The sequence below is a fragment of the Dreissena polymorpha genome, chromosome 14 (genome assembly GCF_020536995.1).
Source record: "Dreissena polymorpha isolate Duluth1 chromosome 14, UMN_Dpol_1.0, whole genome shotgun sequence".
NCBI lineage: Eukaryota > Metazoa > Mollusca > Bivalvia > Myida > Dreissenidae > Dreissena > Dreissena polymorpha.
The window spans coordinates 67700422-67719205 of record NC_068368.1 but is presented as its reverse complement, the minus strand read 5'-3'; the positions used below and the strand labels follow the sequence as shown (position 1 = coordinate 67719205).

Genomic DNA, 18784 nt, shown 5'->3' with positions numbered 1-18784 from the left:
GTTCCGCCTAGACTGTAATTTTGTTTAGGAGAGACTTTCTTTAAACCCAGCAGTCAGTAAAAGCGGGAAGTTGTATCCTTGATTAACCTGTGTTGACTGCACAGGCTAATCTGGGAGGATACTTTACGCACGTTAATTAAGCCTGTTTTTTTTGGTATGGCTCATGTTATAAAATCAGGGAACAGTATAATGCACAAAGTTATCAGGGAACAGTATACTGCACAAAGTAATCAGGGAACAGTATACTGCACAAAGTTATCAGGGAACAGTATACTGCACAAATTTATTAAGGAACAGTATACTTACCAACATGAAATATTTCATTTATATAGAAATCTGTTTTTTCGGTTTTTTAATATGGATTTTTTGACCTATAATGTTAGGCATGTAAAATTAACAAGCTGAACAGTTTTGATTTTAAGATTTTTCTACTATAGAAAATTGAAGTAAAATGGTTGAAATAGATAACTATGTATTTTTAAATTAAGAATTCAAAAGATTACCTTTGATGACTTGTAAGTGAATGCCATGTTCCCAGTTATGTTGATCATTATACATGTAGCATCTAATGCAGTTGATTAATACCTTTACATTTAAGTGTAGTTACATTGACAAAAAGGTTTAAGCTTAAAGTGCTAATTCACCAGTGAGAGAATTCACACAAAACTCAATAACAAGTAAATATTAGTCCATCAAGGTTGTGACTTAAGTCAAAGTATAACAAGTATATGCCATATTTTTGCCATTTGATTTCATGGATGTCATTTAAAGAGCACAAATTCTTCAGAGTAAACAATACACGCTTGTATAACAATTATTGTCTCAGTCATTCAAAATACTTAAAATGTTTCATTTTATGATTGAGTTTCACGGGTAAATGGATAATGCTGTTATAAAAGTAAAAATTAATGAAGACCACAATTAATGTCAAACTTTTGTTTAATGGAATTTGAACCCATGCCATAAAGAAACTACTTTATATATTGAAAATTACAATCCATTCACATTTTTGTTCCTAATTATGCTACTTTGAGTTTTCACCTTTGCATTTTGTTGTATTATTATTGAATCATGTATCCCTTTCCACAAAGTGGTAGGGGACTATAGAAAATTAATGCCCTTGGTCAGTACGTCCATCTTAACAAAGTGAAGACCCTCCATCAGATGTCTCAAAGAGTCACAGCATGTATTTGTGACTGTTGCTTGAACATAATTTCATCTGTGATACAATTGAAAATGGTCTATTTGCATCATGCACTTGCCTCTGAAAAGCATTTTGATATAATACAGAATTATCACCTTGCTAGCTCTAATACTTTATGCTACAAAATAATACATTTTGTATAAACTAGTTTAAAGTAATTTATTGAATGACAACATTAAACATATTTACTGGTAATGTATGAATATAACATAAGAATTCTACTTTTTATCAGATAAATATTTCCAACTCTAATTACTTAATTGAGAGATGTATGCTTATTTAAAACTTATTTATAGTAATAACAAGAATATTTAATACAATTAAAAGTTTTTTCATCACAAGCCATATCATTCAAAGTATTGAAGTAAACATGTTCAATATATTGTTAACTCTTTCAGTGCTGGAACCGAATTTTGAAGGCCTTTGCAAACAGTTTGGATCCAGATGAGACGCCACAGTACGTGGCGTCTCATCAGAATCCAAACTGTTTGCTATTCTGATAGTTATATTCTTTGAAAAAAATCGAAAAAAATGCTAAGTTTAGAAATTCTACAGACAACATTTTAGTAGATGACAAATTTCCCAGCATGCAAAGGGTTTGTGATTTATTTGGGATGTTCTGCAGAATAAGTCTTATGCCATTATGTGGCCAGTGTAGCTGCGGGCCGGCCTGCAAGTCTAGTCATAATTGGCTTGCGTGACTGCAATTAAGTGATTAATGGTTTCATGGCTTCTTTGGCCAACAGGGTAGCTCCTAACCATTGTGTGCAGCCAGGTTTGGAGCTACGGTGGTAGAATATGACATAAGACCCATTTTGGCATTATGCTTTAGTGGACACAAAAATTCATGAATCTTATTTTGGAAAAAGTGTTTTGGCACATCCATTTTGGGATAGTGTTAAAAAAATAATTGTCCGAAAAAACATAAAAGGAGTTAATGATGAGTAAGTCATTGTTGTCAAGCTAATATGTCACAAAGTATCAACAGCAAGCATGTTTTATTTGTTTATGATTTTTGTCATAATGTTTGCGTCGTTTTTCTTGTATTATATTTATAGTCTGTTCTTTCCTTCCAATGTGTATGTTCCGTCCTCTGCTGCAATCACTGTAATGTTGTTCTTGCCGTTGTTGTCTGTGATAGCGTTAGATGTGACCTTTGACATTAAAGCTTGCTCTAGGAAAATGGGGCTTCATGTTTGAGCTAAAGTGTTTCCCAGATTAGCCTGTGTAGTCTGGTATTCTAGTAATGGTATTTTTGTTTGTGCCTCCAGCAGAAAACAATTTTCTGGAAAAAGTATCGTTTCTGATTAGCCTGTGGACTAAACAGGCTTTACTGAGAGGACACTATCAACATGTGGACTAAACAGGCTTTACTGAGAGGACACTATCAACATGTGGACTAAACAGGCTTTACTGGGAGGACACTATCGACATGTGCATTAAGCCTCATTTTCCCAGAGCGTAGTTTGTTAGTATACTGTCATAATTATGCATATTTTGTTCATGTCTCATTGTGATTTTATCTTTTAGGAAGCAATGTTTACAAAATAAGTAACTTGTTTGTGATATAATACCTTAGACAAACACTTGAATGAAAAATAAGTACAATACATTTGCACTTTTGTGTGTGATGTTTAAAAGTGTTTTCATTCATTTAACACTTTCCTTTCATTTTTAAGCAATTATTAACATCTGTTTTTCATCTATAAAATACTGTTGTTTCAATGTTAATTTCAAAGACTAGATGAGGCAGTTAATAATTACGTCCTTTCAATTTTAAACTCGTATGATTTTTTTGTTTATGTTTTATGCCGTCCTTTCTGTGTAATAAACATTTCACAGTAGTTTCTTTTGACAAATACCTAGCTTTCAATGTAAGAGCAGGATAAATGCCAAATTGTCCAAACTGGAAGCAAAGTATAGATTTTATAACTCAATGGTGAAATCAGATTTTTAATACTTTGCAAAAGTTAAGTTTTCTACAACAGTTATTTGTGTTATATAATTATTTTATATCAGGCACCAAAAATCGAAATCTACCCTCCAAAAAAGAGCTAGTCTGTACATGTTTTTATTTGTTTGGAATATTGCTTTGAACACTTCTAAATGGCAGACTGTTTTGTTCATATTCTGGGTTGTGGAACATTGGCGAAATCATATAGGTATGCTATAATTTGTATGTAAGATTGTTTAGTTGTTCATGAATTGATACAATTTTGTCACTTATAAATAAAGATATTACTGTTTCTGCTGGTTTGTTGTATTCATCATTAATCAGAAATGTTAGATTGTTGTTAGACCAATCAAAGATCCCAGAGTGACCCAGGAAATTGTTGTGTCCAATTTGAAGTCAAGGGGCAAAATATACCTGAACAATCAGTATTACAAAATGATCTAACGATATACACTTGTCAACCCTGTTATGATGCTGGATATGATATACACTTGTCAACCCTGTTACGATGCTGGATATGATATACACTTGTCAACCCTGTTACGATGCTGGATATGATATACACTTGTCAACCCTGTTACGATGCTGGATACAAATGTATGATATACACTTGTCAACCCTGTTATGATGCTGGATATGATATACACTTGTCAACCCTGTTACGATGCTGGATATGATATACACTTGTCAACCCTTTTACGATGCTGGATACAAATGTATGATATACACTTGTCAACCCTGTTATGATGCTGGATATGATATACACTTGTCAACCCTGTTACGATGCTGGATATGCACTTGTCAACCCTGTTATGATGCTGGATATAGGGTTTTAAAAGTTCAAATTATTGTAACTTTGCGTGGTGCAAAATGCAGAGAGGGCAGAAATTGAAGATTATGGGTAAAAATAATGGCATAAATGCCTTTCACACATCCGTACACAGATGGACAAAGCTGACCATGTTTTCTATTTTGGGGGAACATACAAGTATTCATTTTCCAGTATGCATCATTTTAAATGCAACAATAGTGGTGCGTTTGAAATATAGGTCATCACGTGTCAAGACTACACATTATTTCAAATTGTGTTCTTTATAATTCAAAAGTCAGCAGACTGAAAAAAACTAGAGAAAAGTCATTTATTTTTGGATTTTTTGGCAAAATGTTAATATTTTGTAGTGTATAGGTTTGATTCCTAACATCAACATACCATTAAAACACTGGCATTTTTTCGTACGCTTTTTAAGCTTTCTTGTTTATAGATAATGAGTCTCAAGACGGAATCTCTGGGTGCCAGAAGCAAGTTTCTTAAAGGCCAGTGACCATTGCAATACCGGACAGAAAATACAACACAAAAGCATACACTGTGCCAATTTATACTTTAAGCCTGCCTATTTTGACATGAATTTAATACACACACAAAATTCAGTTATTATTTTAAAGTGAACATGATAATTTGTTTAAATTATTATCGGTCAAAAGTTTGTATTCCAAAATTCTACACCACAAATGTACTGTACAAAGTGTCATACGTGTGGCTAAAAACATTAAAACACCATAAAGTTTATTAATTTAATATTGAAGACTATTTCCAATTCACACAAAATGGTAAAACAATACACATGTAGTGCTTCATACTTGTTTGGTCTTTAACAGCTGATATGTGCAACTTGCAAAATTGCAGGAAAACACAAAAATGATGGTGAAACTTTGCCTCTGACAGTTCCAATGCATTATCATCTTTTCTGACAATATATAATACAACAATATGTAACATTATATATCAGCTTAAAATAAAAGGTTTTTAAGTTCTGAAATCTGCACTGGGATAGGTTATTGTAAATAAAAAATCAAAACTACACACATGTCCATTTTAAGTGACTTGTACTGCTAGGTGACATGAGATTCTGCCATTGAAAATACTTTTCAGTGAATGGTCTTACACATCGACATATTTAATTTACATGTAATAAATTATTGAATAGAACAGTGTGTTCCATGGTAAAACTTGACGCAGCACAATGTATTGGAGTTGGAATGTACAACATACTTAAGTATTAATAATGTTTGAATTTGAATATCAATGAACTGCAATCTGGGAAAACAGGGCTTAAAGGTCAATTTTAACACTTTTGAAAACTTTATAATATCAAAGATAAATGTTTAAAATGCGGAATAAACATATTTGCAATAATTTAGCGTTACGCCTTAAGCCATAAATCACCAGGTAAAGCTCCCAATAACGCACCGTTTTCCAAAAGTTTGACTGACTTACCTCCCTTGCTGTAAGGTCAGAGCTGTACATCCGCAATATTTACAGCGTTATTTCAGCCGAGACGATCAACTGCTTTGCTATTATATCAATACTTTTATGTTAAATTATGGACTTTTCTGACGAATCTGATCATTATGAAGATGTGCCTAAAATGTCGTCCCAGATAAGCCTGTATCAGGGACCACACTTTCTGCATAAAGTGGAGGTTCCCTAGGAATGGACCTCTTTTGTGGGGTGTGTGTATTTCAAAGTTTACGAGGTCCTTCCATGCCTGAGGCTGCATTATGTGTGAACCCAGAGTGAGTCCAAAAACTCCTTCCTTATCAACTTAATAGATTCACAAAAAGATGGAATACTGGAACATTTTGTATTTAAGCTGCAATTTTCAGCTACTTAGTTGTTACTGAAAGAATTTCAATCGCTATTGTTTTGTGGGGGGAAGCTGGAGTATTCGGAGGAAACCCCACCCTTCTGGTATTGTGACCAACAATTAAACTAACATGCTTCTTGGAATGCGGCCTAAACACCGGATGCTTAGATGAGAGGCTTGTGAACTAAACATTGCGCTGACCGGGACATCCAGAGACTTTCTTTAAATGAAAATAATAGTGGAAACTGTTGTCCGTAGTTTTGGACGAGGCATTCTACAAATGCATTAAGCCCTGTTTTCTCAGACCAATGCTGAACAAGAGTTCCGCGGTCGGAGATGACCGCATTGAAGCCGGATTTTTGATTTAAATGACAGGAAAGTACCTTTCGTGTTTTTGTCAATGCAAAACTTAAATTACTGAAATATTGTTCAAAGGTCAAAATGAAATGTAAGTACTTTTCAAGGCATGAGCAAACCTTGTGTTATGTTTTGAATGCATGCATATACATGAACAACAATAACATTTAAGGTCACAGTGACCTTGACCTTAGAATGAATGACCTTGAAATGACCAGTGGTCATCTAAGTGTGCTTGCAAACCTTCATGTCAAGTTTGAAGACTCTATGTCCAAGCATACCAAAGTTATAACAATTTTAACATTTTAACATTTAAGGTCACAGTGACCTTGACCTTCAAATGAATGACATTGAAATGACCAGTGGTCATCTTCTAGTACTGGCCAATCTTTATTTCAAGTTTGAAGACTCTAGGTACAAGCATACCAAAGTTATAACATGAAATAAGAACTTTAACATTTTTACATTCAAGGTCACAGTGACCTTGACCTTCAAATGAATGACCTTGAAATGTCCAGTGGTTACTTACTAGTTCTGGCCAACCTTCATGTCAAGTTTCAAGACTCTAGGTCCAAGCATACCAAAGTTATAACAACTTTAACATTTTTACATTCAAGGTCACAGTGACCTTGACCTTCAAATGAATGACCTTGAAATGTCCAGTGGTTACTTACTAGTTCTGGCCAACCTTCATGTCAAGTTTCAAGACTCTAGGTCCAAGCATACCAAAGTTATAACAACTTTAACATTTTTATATTGAAGGTCACAGTGACCTTCACCTTCAAATGAATGACCTTGAAATGACCAGTGGTCATCTGTTAATCCTGGCCAACCTTCATGTCAAGTTTGAAGACTCTAGGTCCAAGCATACCAAAGTTATACCATGAAATAAGAACTTTAACATTTTTACATTCAAGGTCACAGTGACCTTGACCTTCAAATGAATGACCTTGAAATGACCAGTGGTTACTAACTAGTTATGGCCAACCTTCATGTCAAGTTTCAAGACTCTAGGTCCAAGCATACCAAAGTTATAAGAACTTTAACATTTTTTATATTGAAGGTCACAGTGACCTTGACCTTCAAATGAATGACCTTGAAATGACCAGTGGTCATCTGTTAATCCTGGCCAACCTTCATGTCAAGTTTGAAGACTCTAGGTCCAAGCATACCAAAGTTATACCATGAAATAAGAACTTTAACATTTTCGAGCACGCCGCCCGCCCGCCACCCCGCCCGCCCGCCCGCCCGCCCGACAACATCAATCTATAAGCCGAGATTTTTTTCGAAAAAAATCCGGCTAATAAAAACGACTGTAGCAATAGACGAAAGGTCATAACTTTACTGGGCATAATAAATAGATGTGTAAAACACATACACAAATATCTCATAGTAGGTTATATTCACATATATATGTATGATGATGCATACTGTTTATATCATTATAAGTACAAACATATTGGATTGATATCCCCTGCCAATATGCTTCTGGACACAAAAGTGTTATATTTGACACTCAAAAAAGCATTTTTTCAAGGTACAAAGGGCCATAACTCCATTATTAACAGATGGTGTACAATGCCATTTGGCGTGCATCATCCCAGTATCCATATATATACTCATACCCAATTTCAATGAAATCCGTCAAAGCACTTCCAAGATATGGCTCCGGACAGACAAAAGGACGGACAGAAAGACGGACAAGGCCAAAACAATATCCCTCCACCAATGGCGGGGGATTAAAAATACCAGACTCTCACTGTGTCTTATTATCTCTGGAACATGGGAAAATGGGGCTTAATTTATGTGCGAAATGTGTCGTCCCAGATTAGCATACACCTCCATCTGAACTGGATTTTTGCAAAGAAGAAACTTCGTCTGAACAAAAGTACAATAAAAGCAGACTGCACAGGCTAATCCGGGTTGAAACTTTATGCACACGCAATAAACAGCGTTGTCTCAGATGGAGGCCCAATTTGTGGTTACACTCAATACATTCAACAAGCTTCATTCAAGAGTCACTGGTTACACTCAATACATTCAACAAGCTTCATTCAAGAGTCACTGTCGTTTCCATTTTCTGCTTCCCATTTCTTCATTATTTCAAAATATTCACTGGCTTTGATCTTCTTAGGGATTATATCTGAAACACAGATTTGAAAGAAATAACAATATTTTTAAAATCAATATAATTATCGCAAAACAAGACATATAGGATGTATGGTCAACAAGGACCATTATGGGAATTAAGACCGAAGCAAACAACAACGAATGTACTGGATTTAATTCAGTCAGATGACCGGCTCCTTCCTTATTACATATGAGAATTGTATCTGGGAAACTTGTACATTTTCAGATATTCTTATTTTTGTTTCCATGCCTAGTTGTAAGTTTGAGTGTATTTTTTTACAGAAATGCAGAATCTCATCTACATGTACATGTATATTATGTGCATAACATGCCCGGGATTATGTAGTGAACATTTGCTAATCCTACAGTGTGAGCAATAAATGTGTGCTTGAAAACGTAACATCTAAAATGTATGTATATAGTTTAATAAAAAGCACAATAAGTGAAACACTATTTAATACATGATGTTGGAATTTACGGAAGACAAAACACCAGGCTTGCGATAGAAATTGAACATTTTAATTTCCATTCATTTTGATAACCATAGTTAATCTGTTGTTTTTTATATCAATGTATCAAAACAATTGACAGTTTCTGTTCCCATAATGTTAAGTTCTCTACCTGGTGTTTGTTCTTTACAAAATCAATCTATGCATACCAATTCTCTCAACTTAAGTATCTGTAAACAAATTGCTGGATTTTTCAGTAAACTTTGAATATTATAGGAAATCAATCGGGATTTAAATTAGAACTGGCTTTGACATCAAAATGAAATTAAATTCTAAAAATACTAATTTCACAGGAATTTTGTATCTGAATACATGTTTCATAATTATATAAAGTAAATAGGCATGTTTGTTAATACTCAAATGCATCAATTAAACAATTAGTTTTTTCCAGTAAATGTTTTATGTTTTTGTATGTTCAACAAGTGTGTCAAAATGATGCTTCAATACAGGTGATTAAAATATTTTAATCAAATCACAAATGAGACAAGAGCTGTCACAAGACAGTACAATCGACTACTGTTCTGCTTTGATAGTATAATGTACTCTTTCTGTCAATCTCCTGATATAATAACCACAGAGGTATTGGGTCATAAATATCTGTAATAGTCATATAACATGTTACATGTAACTTAAAGGCAATCTGAATTTAGTTATGTACAATCTCACACTCTCTTGTGTTACTATCTCTACAAAAACAGCTGATTGGCCAGTGCTTTTTTTTCATTCAAAATTGGGTCCGGTAATCAGACCTATGCCCAATGGAAACAAGAATATCAGTGAAACTGATGGATGCTCCCCGATGATGCGCTTTGTCAATCTATGTGTTAATACCCACCTAAAAAAATATATTATAAGCCTTGGTGACCTTGACCTTGACCCCAGTGACCTCAAACCTCATCAAAAGGTAGAGGTCCATGCAAGGTACCTACATGCCAAATTTGTAAGAGAACAGTAAAATAGTGAAGGCCCTATGAGAAACTGTAACAAAATTGTGACGGAAAAATCTATTATTAGCCTCGGTGACCTTGACCCAAGTGACCTGAAACCTCATCAAAAAGTAGAGGTCCATGAAAGGTACCTACATGCCAAATATGTAAGGGATCAGAAAAATATTGAAGGTGCTAAGAGAAACTGTAACAAAATTGTGATGGGAAAATCTATTATTAGCCTCAGTGACCTTGGCCCCAGTGACCTCAAACCTCATCAAAAGGTAGAGGCCCATGCAAAGTACCTACATGCCAAATATGTAAGAGATCGGTAAAACATTGAAGGCACTATGAGAAACTGTAACAAAAGTTTGACAGAAGGAAGGAAGAAAGTAAGGAACTTCAAACTGGCAACTACAATGTATAGTTATGGCCAATGTTAAAGTTTTCTGACAGAATCACAGACTGACAGACGGACTGATAGTTCGACTACTATATGCCACCCTATCAGCGGCATAAAAATGGAATTAAGCTAGGATCATATAATCAAGGATTGTCATTGGGTTTTTATGCCCTCCGGTAGGATGCCATATAGCAGTTGAACTGTTCGTCAGTCAGTCAGTCAGTCAGCCTGTCAGTCAGTTTGTCCGTCCATCCGAAAACTTTAACATTGGCCATAACTATTTAAATATTGAAGATAGCAACTTGATATTTGGCATGCATGTGTACTTCATGGAGCTGCACATGTTCAGTGGTGAAGGTCATCCTTCAAGGTAAAATGTAAAATATATGGCGTCTGTCCGTCCGTCCGAAAACTTTAACATTGGCCATAACTTTTTCAATATTGAAGATAGCAACTTGATATTTGGCATACATGTGCATCTCATGGAGCTGGACATTTTTAGTGGTGAAAGGTGAAGGTCAAGGTCATCCTTCAAGGTCAAGGTCAAAATTCAAATTTTGCAATATTGAAGAAAGCAACTCCATATTTGGCATGCATGCATATCTCATGAAGCTGGACATTTTGAGTGGAGAATGGTCAAGGTTATCCTTCAAGGTCAAAAATATTGCTTCAAAGTGGCGCAGTAGGGGGCATTGTGTTTCACGAACACAGCTCTTGTTCTTTCCATTTTTGGAAAAGGAGTCTGTTTTTAAAAATTGTTATTTTTTCTATATAGTACCCCTATATTCTCTGACATATTTGAACATATCAGCAGACAGTAGTCGGTAATGCTCTGTATGTTACAGCGATCTTTTTTGGTCCCATTGGGAAAATTCAGTAAAGAACTAGTAACATTCTTATTGGGAAAAGGAGCAAAAAATCCTTAAATTTAGACAAGCAAGTTGTGACATCCTCAAATTGGGAAGTCTAAATAATTACTTTGTACTAAATTTCTCATGTCCATTAAAATAATCATTACCAGGCTTTCAAAAATGAACATTTTGTAAGTTTGTATACACAAAAAAATCTAATAAAGGACAAACATATTTAATAACTTGTTGTTTTTTAACTCCCACAAAACAGCGTTTTTTTATATATATTGTTCATTTGCATTGTTCACTGAGTTGTTTGCATCTTTTTCGGCACAGCTGAATTAAAGACGCTCATCTGTTTTAGTGAAAGACAGATTCTGTTTGTTACATAGATTGTTAATGAAGTCAAACTTTGTCAATAAAATGCATCCATGTGACTGATGACCTTGGTCATTTTGTTTGCATAGTATTTATTATTATCACTTATAAGAGTAAAACCACAGATCAGGTTAAAAAGAATCTTAAATCAATGTAAAGATACACCATAAACAGCTCTATTGATATAATGCCATGGAATGTAAAACCAGAATTAATAAAGCACAGGGTAAAACACCACTAATTAATTTGATTTGTTCACCAGCTGATTGTTCTATTTTGGACAGAAACAGAAGCAGGCTTAGTTCAATTTGGGATTTTGTTCAACCCCAGTTTGAGCATTTTTGATCCACTGGGAAAGTACTGTTTACCAAAAATCTCTGTTTTTCCACAAAAGAGGGTATCTATATTTTAGTATGTATTCAAATTCTAAATCATCAAGCGCTTCATTACAATAAACACTTGAAGAAGTTTAAGAATTGCTTATCCAACATTTGATTTACAAAAAAATGTGATATGGGATTGGGCCTTTTTCAAAGAGCCGAAAACCTGGACTTCTGATTGAGTATCGGTACCTTGTAGGAACTGCAGAGTGTCAATGCTGTCGACTATATCAGCCAGATCGTTGTACCGGAGCTGGTTTCTGTCGGTGCTCTGTTCCAGGGAGACCTGCGCCATACTCTGAATAAACATCTCCTAGAAATAATGCAATGAGTAAATAAAAATGAGGCTGTATTTTTGTTTGTTAATAAACTAATTTTAATTTAAAAAGTAGTACTGTTTAGTCAAAAGTTTATGGGTTTGAGCCCACTTTGAGCACACTTTTCTTTCAGTTTACTCTGTATCTGGATGGATAGGTCAAAGATACCACTTCTTGTATTTACTAGAGGATAGGGAGTTAATGTTATGGATAGGTCAAAGATACCACTTCTTGTATTTACTAGAGGATAGGGAGTTATGGATAGGTCAAAGATTCCACTTCTTGTATTTACTAGAGGATAGGGAGTTTGGGATACAACACTTTTACAGTTTTTTTTCCTTCTTTGAGACCTGCCTAATATTGGCCCTTTCCCCTAGACAAATTTGTCCACTACTTGAGAGATTTTCCACTAAACAATGATATCTAAACAAAATAAAAATAAAGTTTTTACACCTTTAATTATATAAGTTCACCTGATCCATTGTAGAAAATATAAAAATATTGCATACTTAAAATATCTGTTGCTTTGAATTTGTTTAAAACGGTAACATTATGTTAAACTGATTATTTAAGACTCGTTATTTTTTCCAAAATCAGGCGCATTGGGCCATATTTTTACCCCTACAAAAAGGCCAGGCCCTTTCCCCCAAATCAGATTAAAAACCCTGCTGAGTATAATTGCCTGAACACATAGGTTACAGAATTGGGTGAGTTCATTCTACTCATATAGAGCCTTACTAGTTGCAATAATTCAACTCAGCTTTATAACCAAACGGGTTGCTGAGAGTTCCTATGCCCTGCCTGTTGTCCTAAGGTGCAAAATTTGATCACTGCAACCGCTTAGAAACACTGATACTTCAAAAACGTATTAATCAATTAATGTTTACCTGTCTAAAGCACAAACTCATGCAAACAGTACCATTAAAGCAAGAAATAATTGCTTTTTGTTTACTTTGTTATTCTTTGGTACTTCTAACCACCATATAGGAACATTGTCGCAATTTTGCTGACTCAAAGTGTCACTATCAGTTAGGTTGCAGAACACCAATCTTGTTTGCACATTGTTATTTGTGATGTTGCCTATGTTGATAACCATTTAAGAATATTTACACTGTTCCAAATTTCGCCATAAACATTCCAACACAAATAGTGTGTTGATACATTGTGGTGTTTTTGAAGGGTTCATGCAAAGAATAACAGTAGGTTGCCATTCACGTAAATTTAATGTATTTCTGAAGTTTATTCATTGCTTTCCTTAAAAGGTAACGAACGATGTCTGTTAAGAGATGCGCACTAATCCACTGTGGAGAATTGCCATTATGTTCATGAAGGGGTGCAAATGGAGTCTGTTTATATGGACTAAAGTTTTAAAAGGAAAGAATTGTAAAAAGACATCCAATTTTGCTGGAATTTGTTGAAAGCTGTGGGAATAATTGTTCATTTGATTGCACCTATTGCTCTGGTAAATGAAGTCATTGTATTTCTTAGCACAAATTGTATGTTTAGGCCATAGTGCCTTACTGTCTTAGGTAGTGATAGATTGGAATTAACGTATGTGCACTGTATCCATGTTGTGCAAGTCAACAGTGTCAACTTAGGATAAATGTAGGCATCAAACAAGGACATTGACACAAACAATAACTTTAGTGCAAATGAAAACAACTTTAATTGGACTTAATGGGCGATTAAGTTTAATCTTGAATGATTACCGCCAAATCGGTTAATGTAATGTCTGGATGTACATTTGTAACCAAGCTAACCAACACCAATATCTCTTAGACATTGCAGAAGAACACAGTCTTGAACAAGTACAAATAAACTTAACAAGAAAAGATCATAATCTCGACCTTTGCTTTATTTCCCACCCAAGTCTAGTTAAATCATGTGACACAGCGCCTGGTATCTCAGACCATGAAACAGTGATTATAGACTGCGACATCAAGCCAAAGTATAACAAGCCTAAAAGAAGGAAAATCTACAATTATAAGAAAGCAAACTGGAGTATTATACAAACAAACATGGCTGAATTATCTTCCCAAGTGTGTAATATGTCATCACCAGAAGAATGCTGGAACACTTTCAAAAATGGTATTAACAGTGCACTTGATAAGAACGTACCATCAAAACTAACATCTAAAAAAAACAGTCATCCTTGGATTACATCAAGTATGAAAAATAAAATCAAGAAAAAACATAAACTACACCAAAAAGCTAAACAAACACAGGCATCAGAAGACTGGGACCAATTTAAACTTTATACAAGTAAACTACAGAAAGAACTAAGGAATGCACACTGGTCTTACGTGAATGAATCCCTATCAAAGTCCATGGAAGATGGGAACAATAAGTCTTTTTAGAAATAAATAAAAATCAAAACGCACAGACAATGTGGGTGTATCAGGACTAAAAAGTAACGGAAAATTATATCAGGACAGTCAATCAAAGGCTGAAATTCTAAACAACCAATTCAAATCAGTACCGGTGTTTACCAAGGAAGACCCAAAAGAAAGAAACCCTGAGTTAAGTGAACCTTGTTACCATGAAATAACAAAATTAAATATAACAATTCCTGGAGTAGAAAAACTTCTAAAAGCACTGAATGTAAATGAAGCTAGTGGACCGGACAGTATTCCGAATAAAGTACTCCGCCATTGCTCACAGGAACTTGCACCCGCAGTAACCCATATCTTCCAGTCAAGCCTATCTACAGGCATCTTACAATGTACCAACAGACTGGAGAAACGCAAACGTCACACCTATATTTAAAAAGGGCAATCGTAATGAAGCTAGTAATTACAGCCCAGTATCATGAACAAGCATCTGCTGTAAAACTTTAGAACACATTTGTGCCGACACATCTTAAATCATCTAGAGCGATATGACATACTAACATCACTTCAACAGGGATTTTGTAGTGGACATTCCTGTGAAAGCCAGTTAATACTTATTATGGATGATATTATGAAAATGTATGACAAAAAGAAACAAATAGACATGGTTATATTAGATTTGAGTAAGGCGTTTGATACAGTACCACATCGGAAACTACTATACAAACTTGAAAATTATGGAATAAAGGGTAACATCTTAAAATGGATTCACAATTTTTTTTTAATGGAAAGAAGCCAAAAAATTATTGTTGAAGGTGAATCCTCTTCTACATGCACAGCAGACTCAGGAGTCTGACTGGGGAATGAGGTTAAACGAAACAAAGTGTTATCAGGGATCATCCTAGAGGGGGACGTAGGCGACTTTGTTGCCTCACGATGCTTGATATCGCTTTCTGATTACATCAAAGTGAAAACAAAATCGCCGACATTTTCTTATATTTTCTCCTTTAATAATCTGCCGCACGTGTGTGCAATGCCGTCACTAATACTGCCATTGTTTGCTGTGTGCAATAATCGGTTATCTGATCTACTGACTGCTGATGCAAGTCACTTTGGTTTATTCCAGTTGAGGCATTGTGTACAAGCCGGTCTTACTGACAATAGTGTATTGACGTAACCATCTATGTATAGAATGCCAGGCTTCTGATCTCATTTACAGTTTTTCAATCAGCTCTTGTTATTTGTCAAGGCTGCCGGGAACCAATACAGCCATTGTTAACATGATGGTCAATTATTGTTATGCTTGACGATTTGTTCAACTTAAAACAGTCCGAATCTCACTGCTAAATTTCAGTCATAATATATTTGAGTACTGAGCTTAACAAATATCACAAACAGAGAAACAGACTTACAAATTAAAAGTTTAATTAAAAAACCCAGTCAAGCACGTGGGAACATTCCATTTAAAGTCAATGACGCCATTTAAACATAAGAATTACTGGCACGCGACACTCAGTTGGGAGAATTACAATTTAGGGTATTTCAGAATGTTAGGGTGTGTTTCATCAATGTATGTATAATCGAATAAAACACAACAAATCTTGAAATAATTAAGCTATGGCTGGTATAGAACATAAACATGTATTGTTGAAAAATATCCCACGAAATGTTCGGGAGGTTTTTAAGAGTACAGGTTACTCCCTGTCGTTAGTCAAATTACAAATTGAGCCTGCTGCATAATGCGGAATTAATTGGGATAAATTGCCAATTTAAATTCAGTTAAAAATGTGCATAAGCAATAAAGATCGAATAGAAATAACCAACGGCTAAACAGTGACTTATTGTGCGCAAAGGGGATAAAATATAGCATTAAGAGTATATAGTATTTGTATTGGTATTGTTATGCGTTTATTATATCGTCATGAGACATTGTCCGATCTTTATTATTGATTTCTGATTGGAACTGACATGAGCAGTAAATGATGAAACCTCTACGGTACTGTCCGAAAACCGTACAATCTATGGATGTTGCTAATGTCCGTAATCTTGCTATTTTAAACTATCTTTTAGCAAAGTAAATCACTGCAATATTGTATTTTATAGCAATATGTCAACTAAATAATATATTGATTGCGTATTTGCTAGGTTACAGTTTACTGGTTTTAATTTTCTGCCGTCAAACGATATGCAAGTGCAGAAGACGTATATCGACATGTTTTCGTACAGTCGTTTTCGGATACGAATGGTTCATCGATTTTAATTATTTTATACGTTCTTTATAACATTTTTATAGAATGATGAATAAACATGCAGTGTAACGGATAGTCTGGTTGACAATATTTGCAATGTACTAACCAGAAATTGCACCTAGGAAGACTAAAATAAGAACAATATGCTAGGGCTCTGCCCTATATTCCCTTTATCTTACATCATCAGGCTCTTGGCTTAAGTAGTAATTACATATGAATGAAATGTGTATTTTGGCCAAATAAAACACACGTTTTACAGTTTTAGTAAGTGTTTCAGCATATTTTATTTCAGATATATGTATGGTTATTAATTGTGAAACATTAATATTAAAGTACCTTTACGCGTGTGATCAAATGTCCTTTCACTTCTCCCCAATACCATTGGAAGGAGAAGTCACTGCTCCCTCAAATTTTGGGCTAGGATGATCCCTGGTTATCTCACAACAATGCATAGACAACGTGTACTATCAACATTTAACTATTCTCTGAACAACCATTTCTAATCCATATCTAGGAGTCCAGATCAGTGAAAACTGAAAGTGGTCAACACATGTTAATTAAGTCTGTAACAGAGCAAGCAGTATTCTTGGATTCATCAGGAGAAATTTAAGACACAGCAACAAAAACTTCAAAGGGCAGGCATACATATCACTAGTACGTTCAATTTTGGACTATGCAAGCATTGTTTGGGATCCATATCTTCAAAAAGACATTGATAAACTGGAAGGAGTATAACGGCATGCAGCCTGTTTTGTCTGTAACAACTACAAAAGCAAGAGCAGCGTAACAGAAATGCTCAAAGAACTGAAATGGCAACCATTGAAGGACTGACGTAGAGACCAATGATTGGTCTTCTTCCACAAGATCATCTACGAATTGGTGGACGTCCCCTCTGACAATCTTCTAGAAGTCAAAAAACGCTCACAACATAACTCTAATTCTAAATCCATCAAACTGACAACATGTAACACTGACATTTATAAATACTCTTTTATTCCGCGTACTATTTGGGGCTGGAACTCGTTACCAGACAGCGTAGGCACACACCACACCCTCGATATGTTTTGCTCATAATTGAACTAGTTTCGAGTACCACATAGATACAGATAGCCTTTCGAGTTTTTAAAACAGCTATAAACATCGCGAAAACAGATAACACGAGTGTCTATCTATAAATATTTCGTGCAAATACCAGATTCATTTTACCGTAGCTTTTGCAGCTAGAAAAAGAGCTTCTTGATTTATGCTGCTAACATCAGGCGAGCTTTTCATGATAGTCCTAACTCGCGACAAAGGTAAATCGCACTTTCCTTTGTCATCCGCCATCTTTCGTATCTGGTTGACTTGATTGCCGAAAAATATTTTTTTTAAATCATGTGACTAGACATTTTCCTTTAAGATAATTTATTTGTATGTCAAACTTTTCATGCATGTAATAAAATTTTTAATCACGCTGTTATGGTTTTTTTCTATAAGCAGAGGCAAACAGGCGATTAACATATAATTAATCGATTAGATTAATGCTTGTTACACCCCAAAATTTGCCCTGCGCAAAATCTCGAGTATGTGTGGATATTACGATTTGACAGCGGACAGCTGTTCCATTTTTTTTTCTATAAGCAGAGGCAAACAGGCGATTAACATATAATTAATCGATTAGATTAATGCTTGTTACACCCCAAAATTTGCCCTGCGCAAAATCTCGAGTATGTGTGGATATTACGATTTGACAGCGGACAGCTGTTCCATTTTTAAGGTGGCAGGGGATATATCAGTGAAAGGGGGGTCCATGAAAATTACATATCTTTAGGGTAGGTGTTACCTATGGTCTTTAAAAATCAATTAGGTATTTATAAGATGTATTTCTTGTGTTAGGTTGTAGAAAGAATGTCTCAAAATTTTGGAAAAAAACATTACAACTAGCCACAGCTCCCTAGCAAGGAAATGTTGAATCTTCAAAAAGGAGGTTTTCACTTTTGTCGGAAGTCAATATTTCACGCTGCAGAAACAGAACAAAATTTTGAAGGTAAATTGTGAAAAATCTAAACGTATGGGAGACACTTTTCTAGGCAAATAAACAAAGCACAGGGATGAAATTAATGAGTAATGTAGCCAAAACTAGGATTGCATTCTGTTTGAATGTTCTGTGCA

The 18784-nt window shown here is 34.9% G+C and overlaps 1 protein-coding gene across 1 annotated transcript; it reads right to left on the bottom strand.

The window, feature by feature from the left end:
• Positions 1–7488: 7488 nt before the first annotated feature.
• On the bottom strand, positions 7489–18006 carry LOC127858795 (chromatin accessibility complex protein 1-like). Its single transcript, XM_052396080.1, has 3 exons — positions 17840–18006; positions 11930–12050; positions 7489–8303 (listed from the first exon to the last, which is right to left on the bottom strand). The coding sequence occupies exons 1-3, from the start codon at positions 17957–17959 to the stop codon at positions 8215–8217; spliced, it is 330 nt and encodes a 109-aa protein (XP_052252040.1). The 5' UTR covers positions 17960–18006; the 3' UTR covers positions 7489–8214.
• Between the last annotated feature and the right edge of the window lie 778 nt (positions 18007–18784).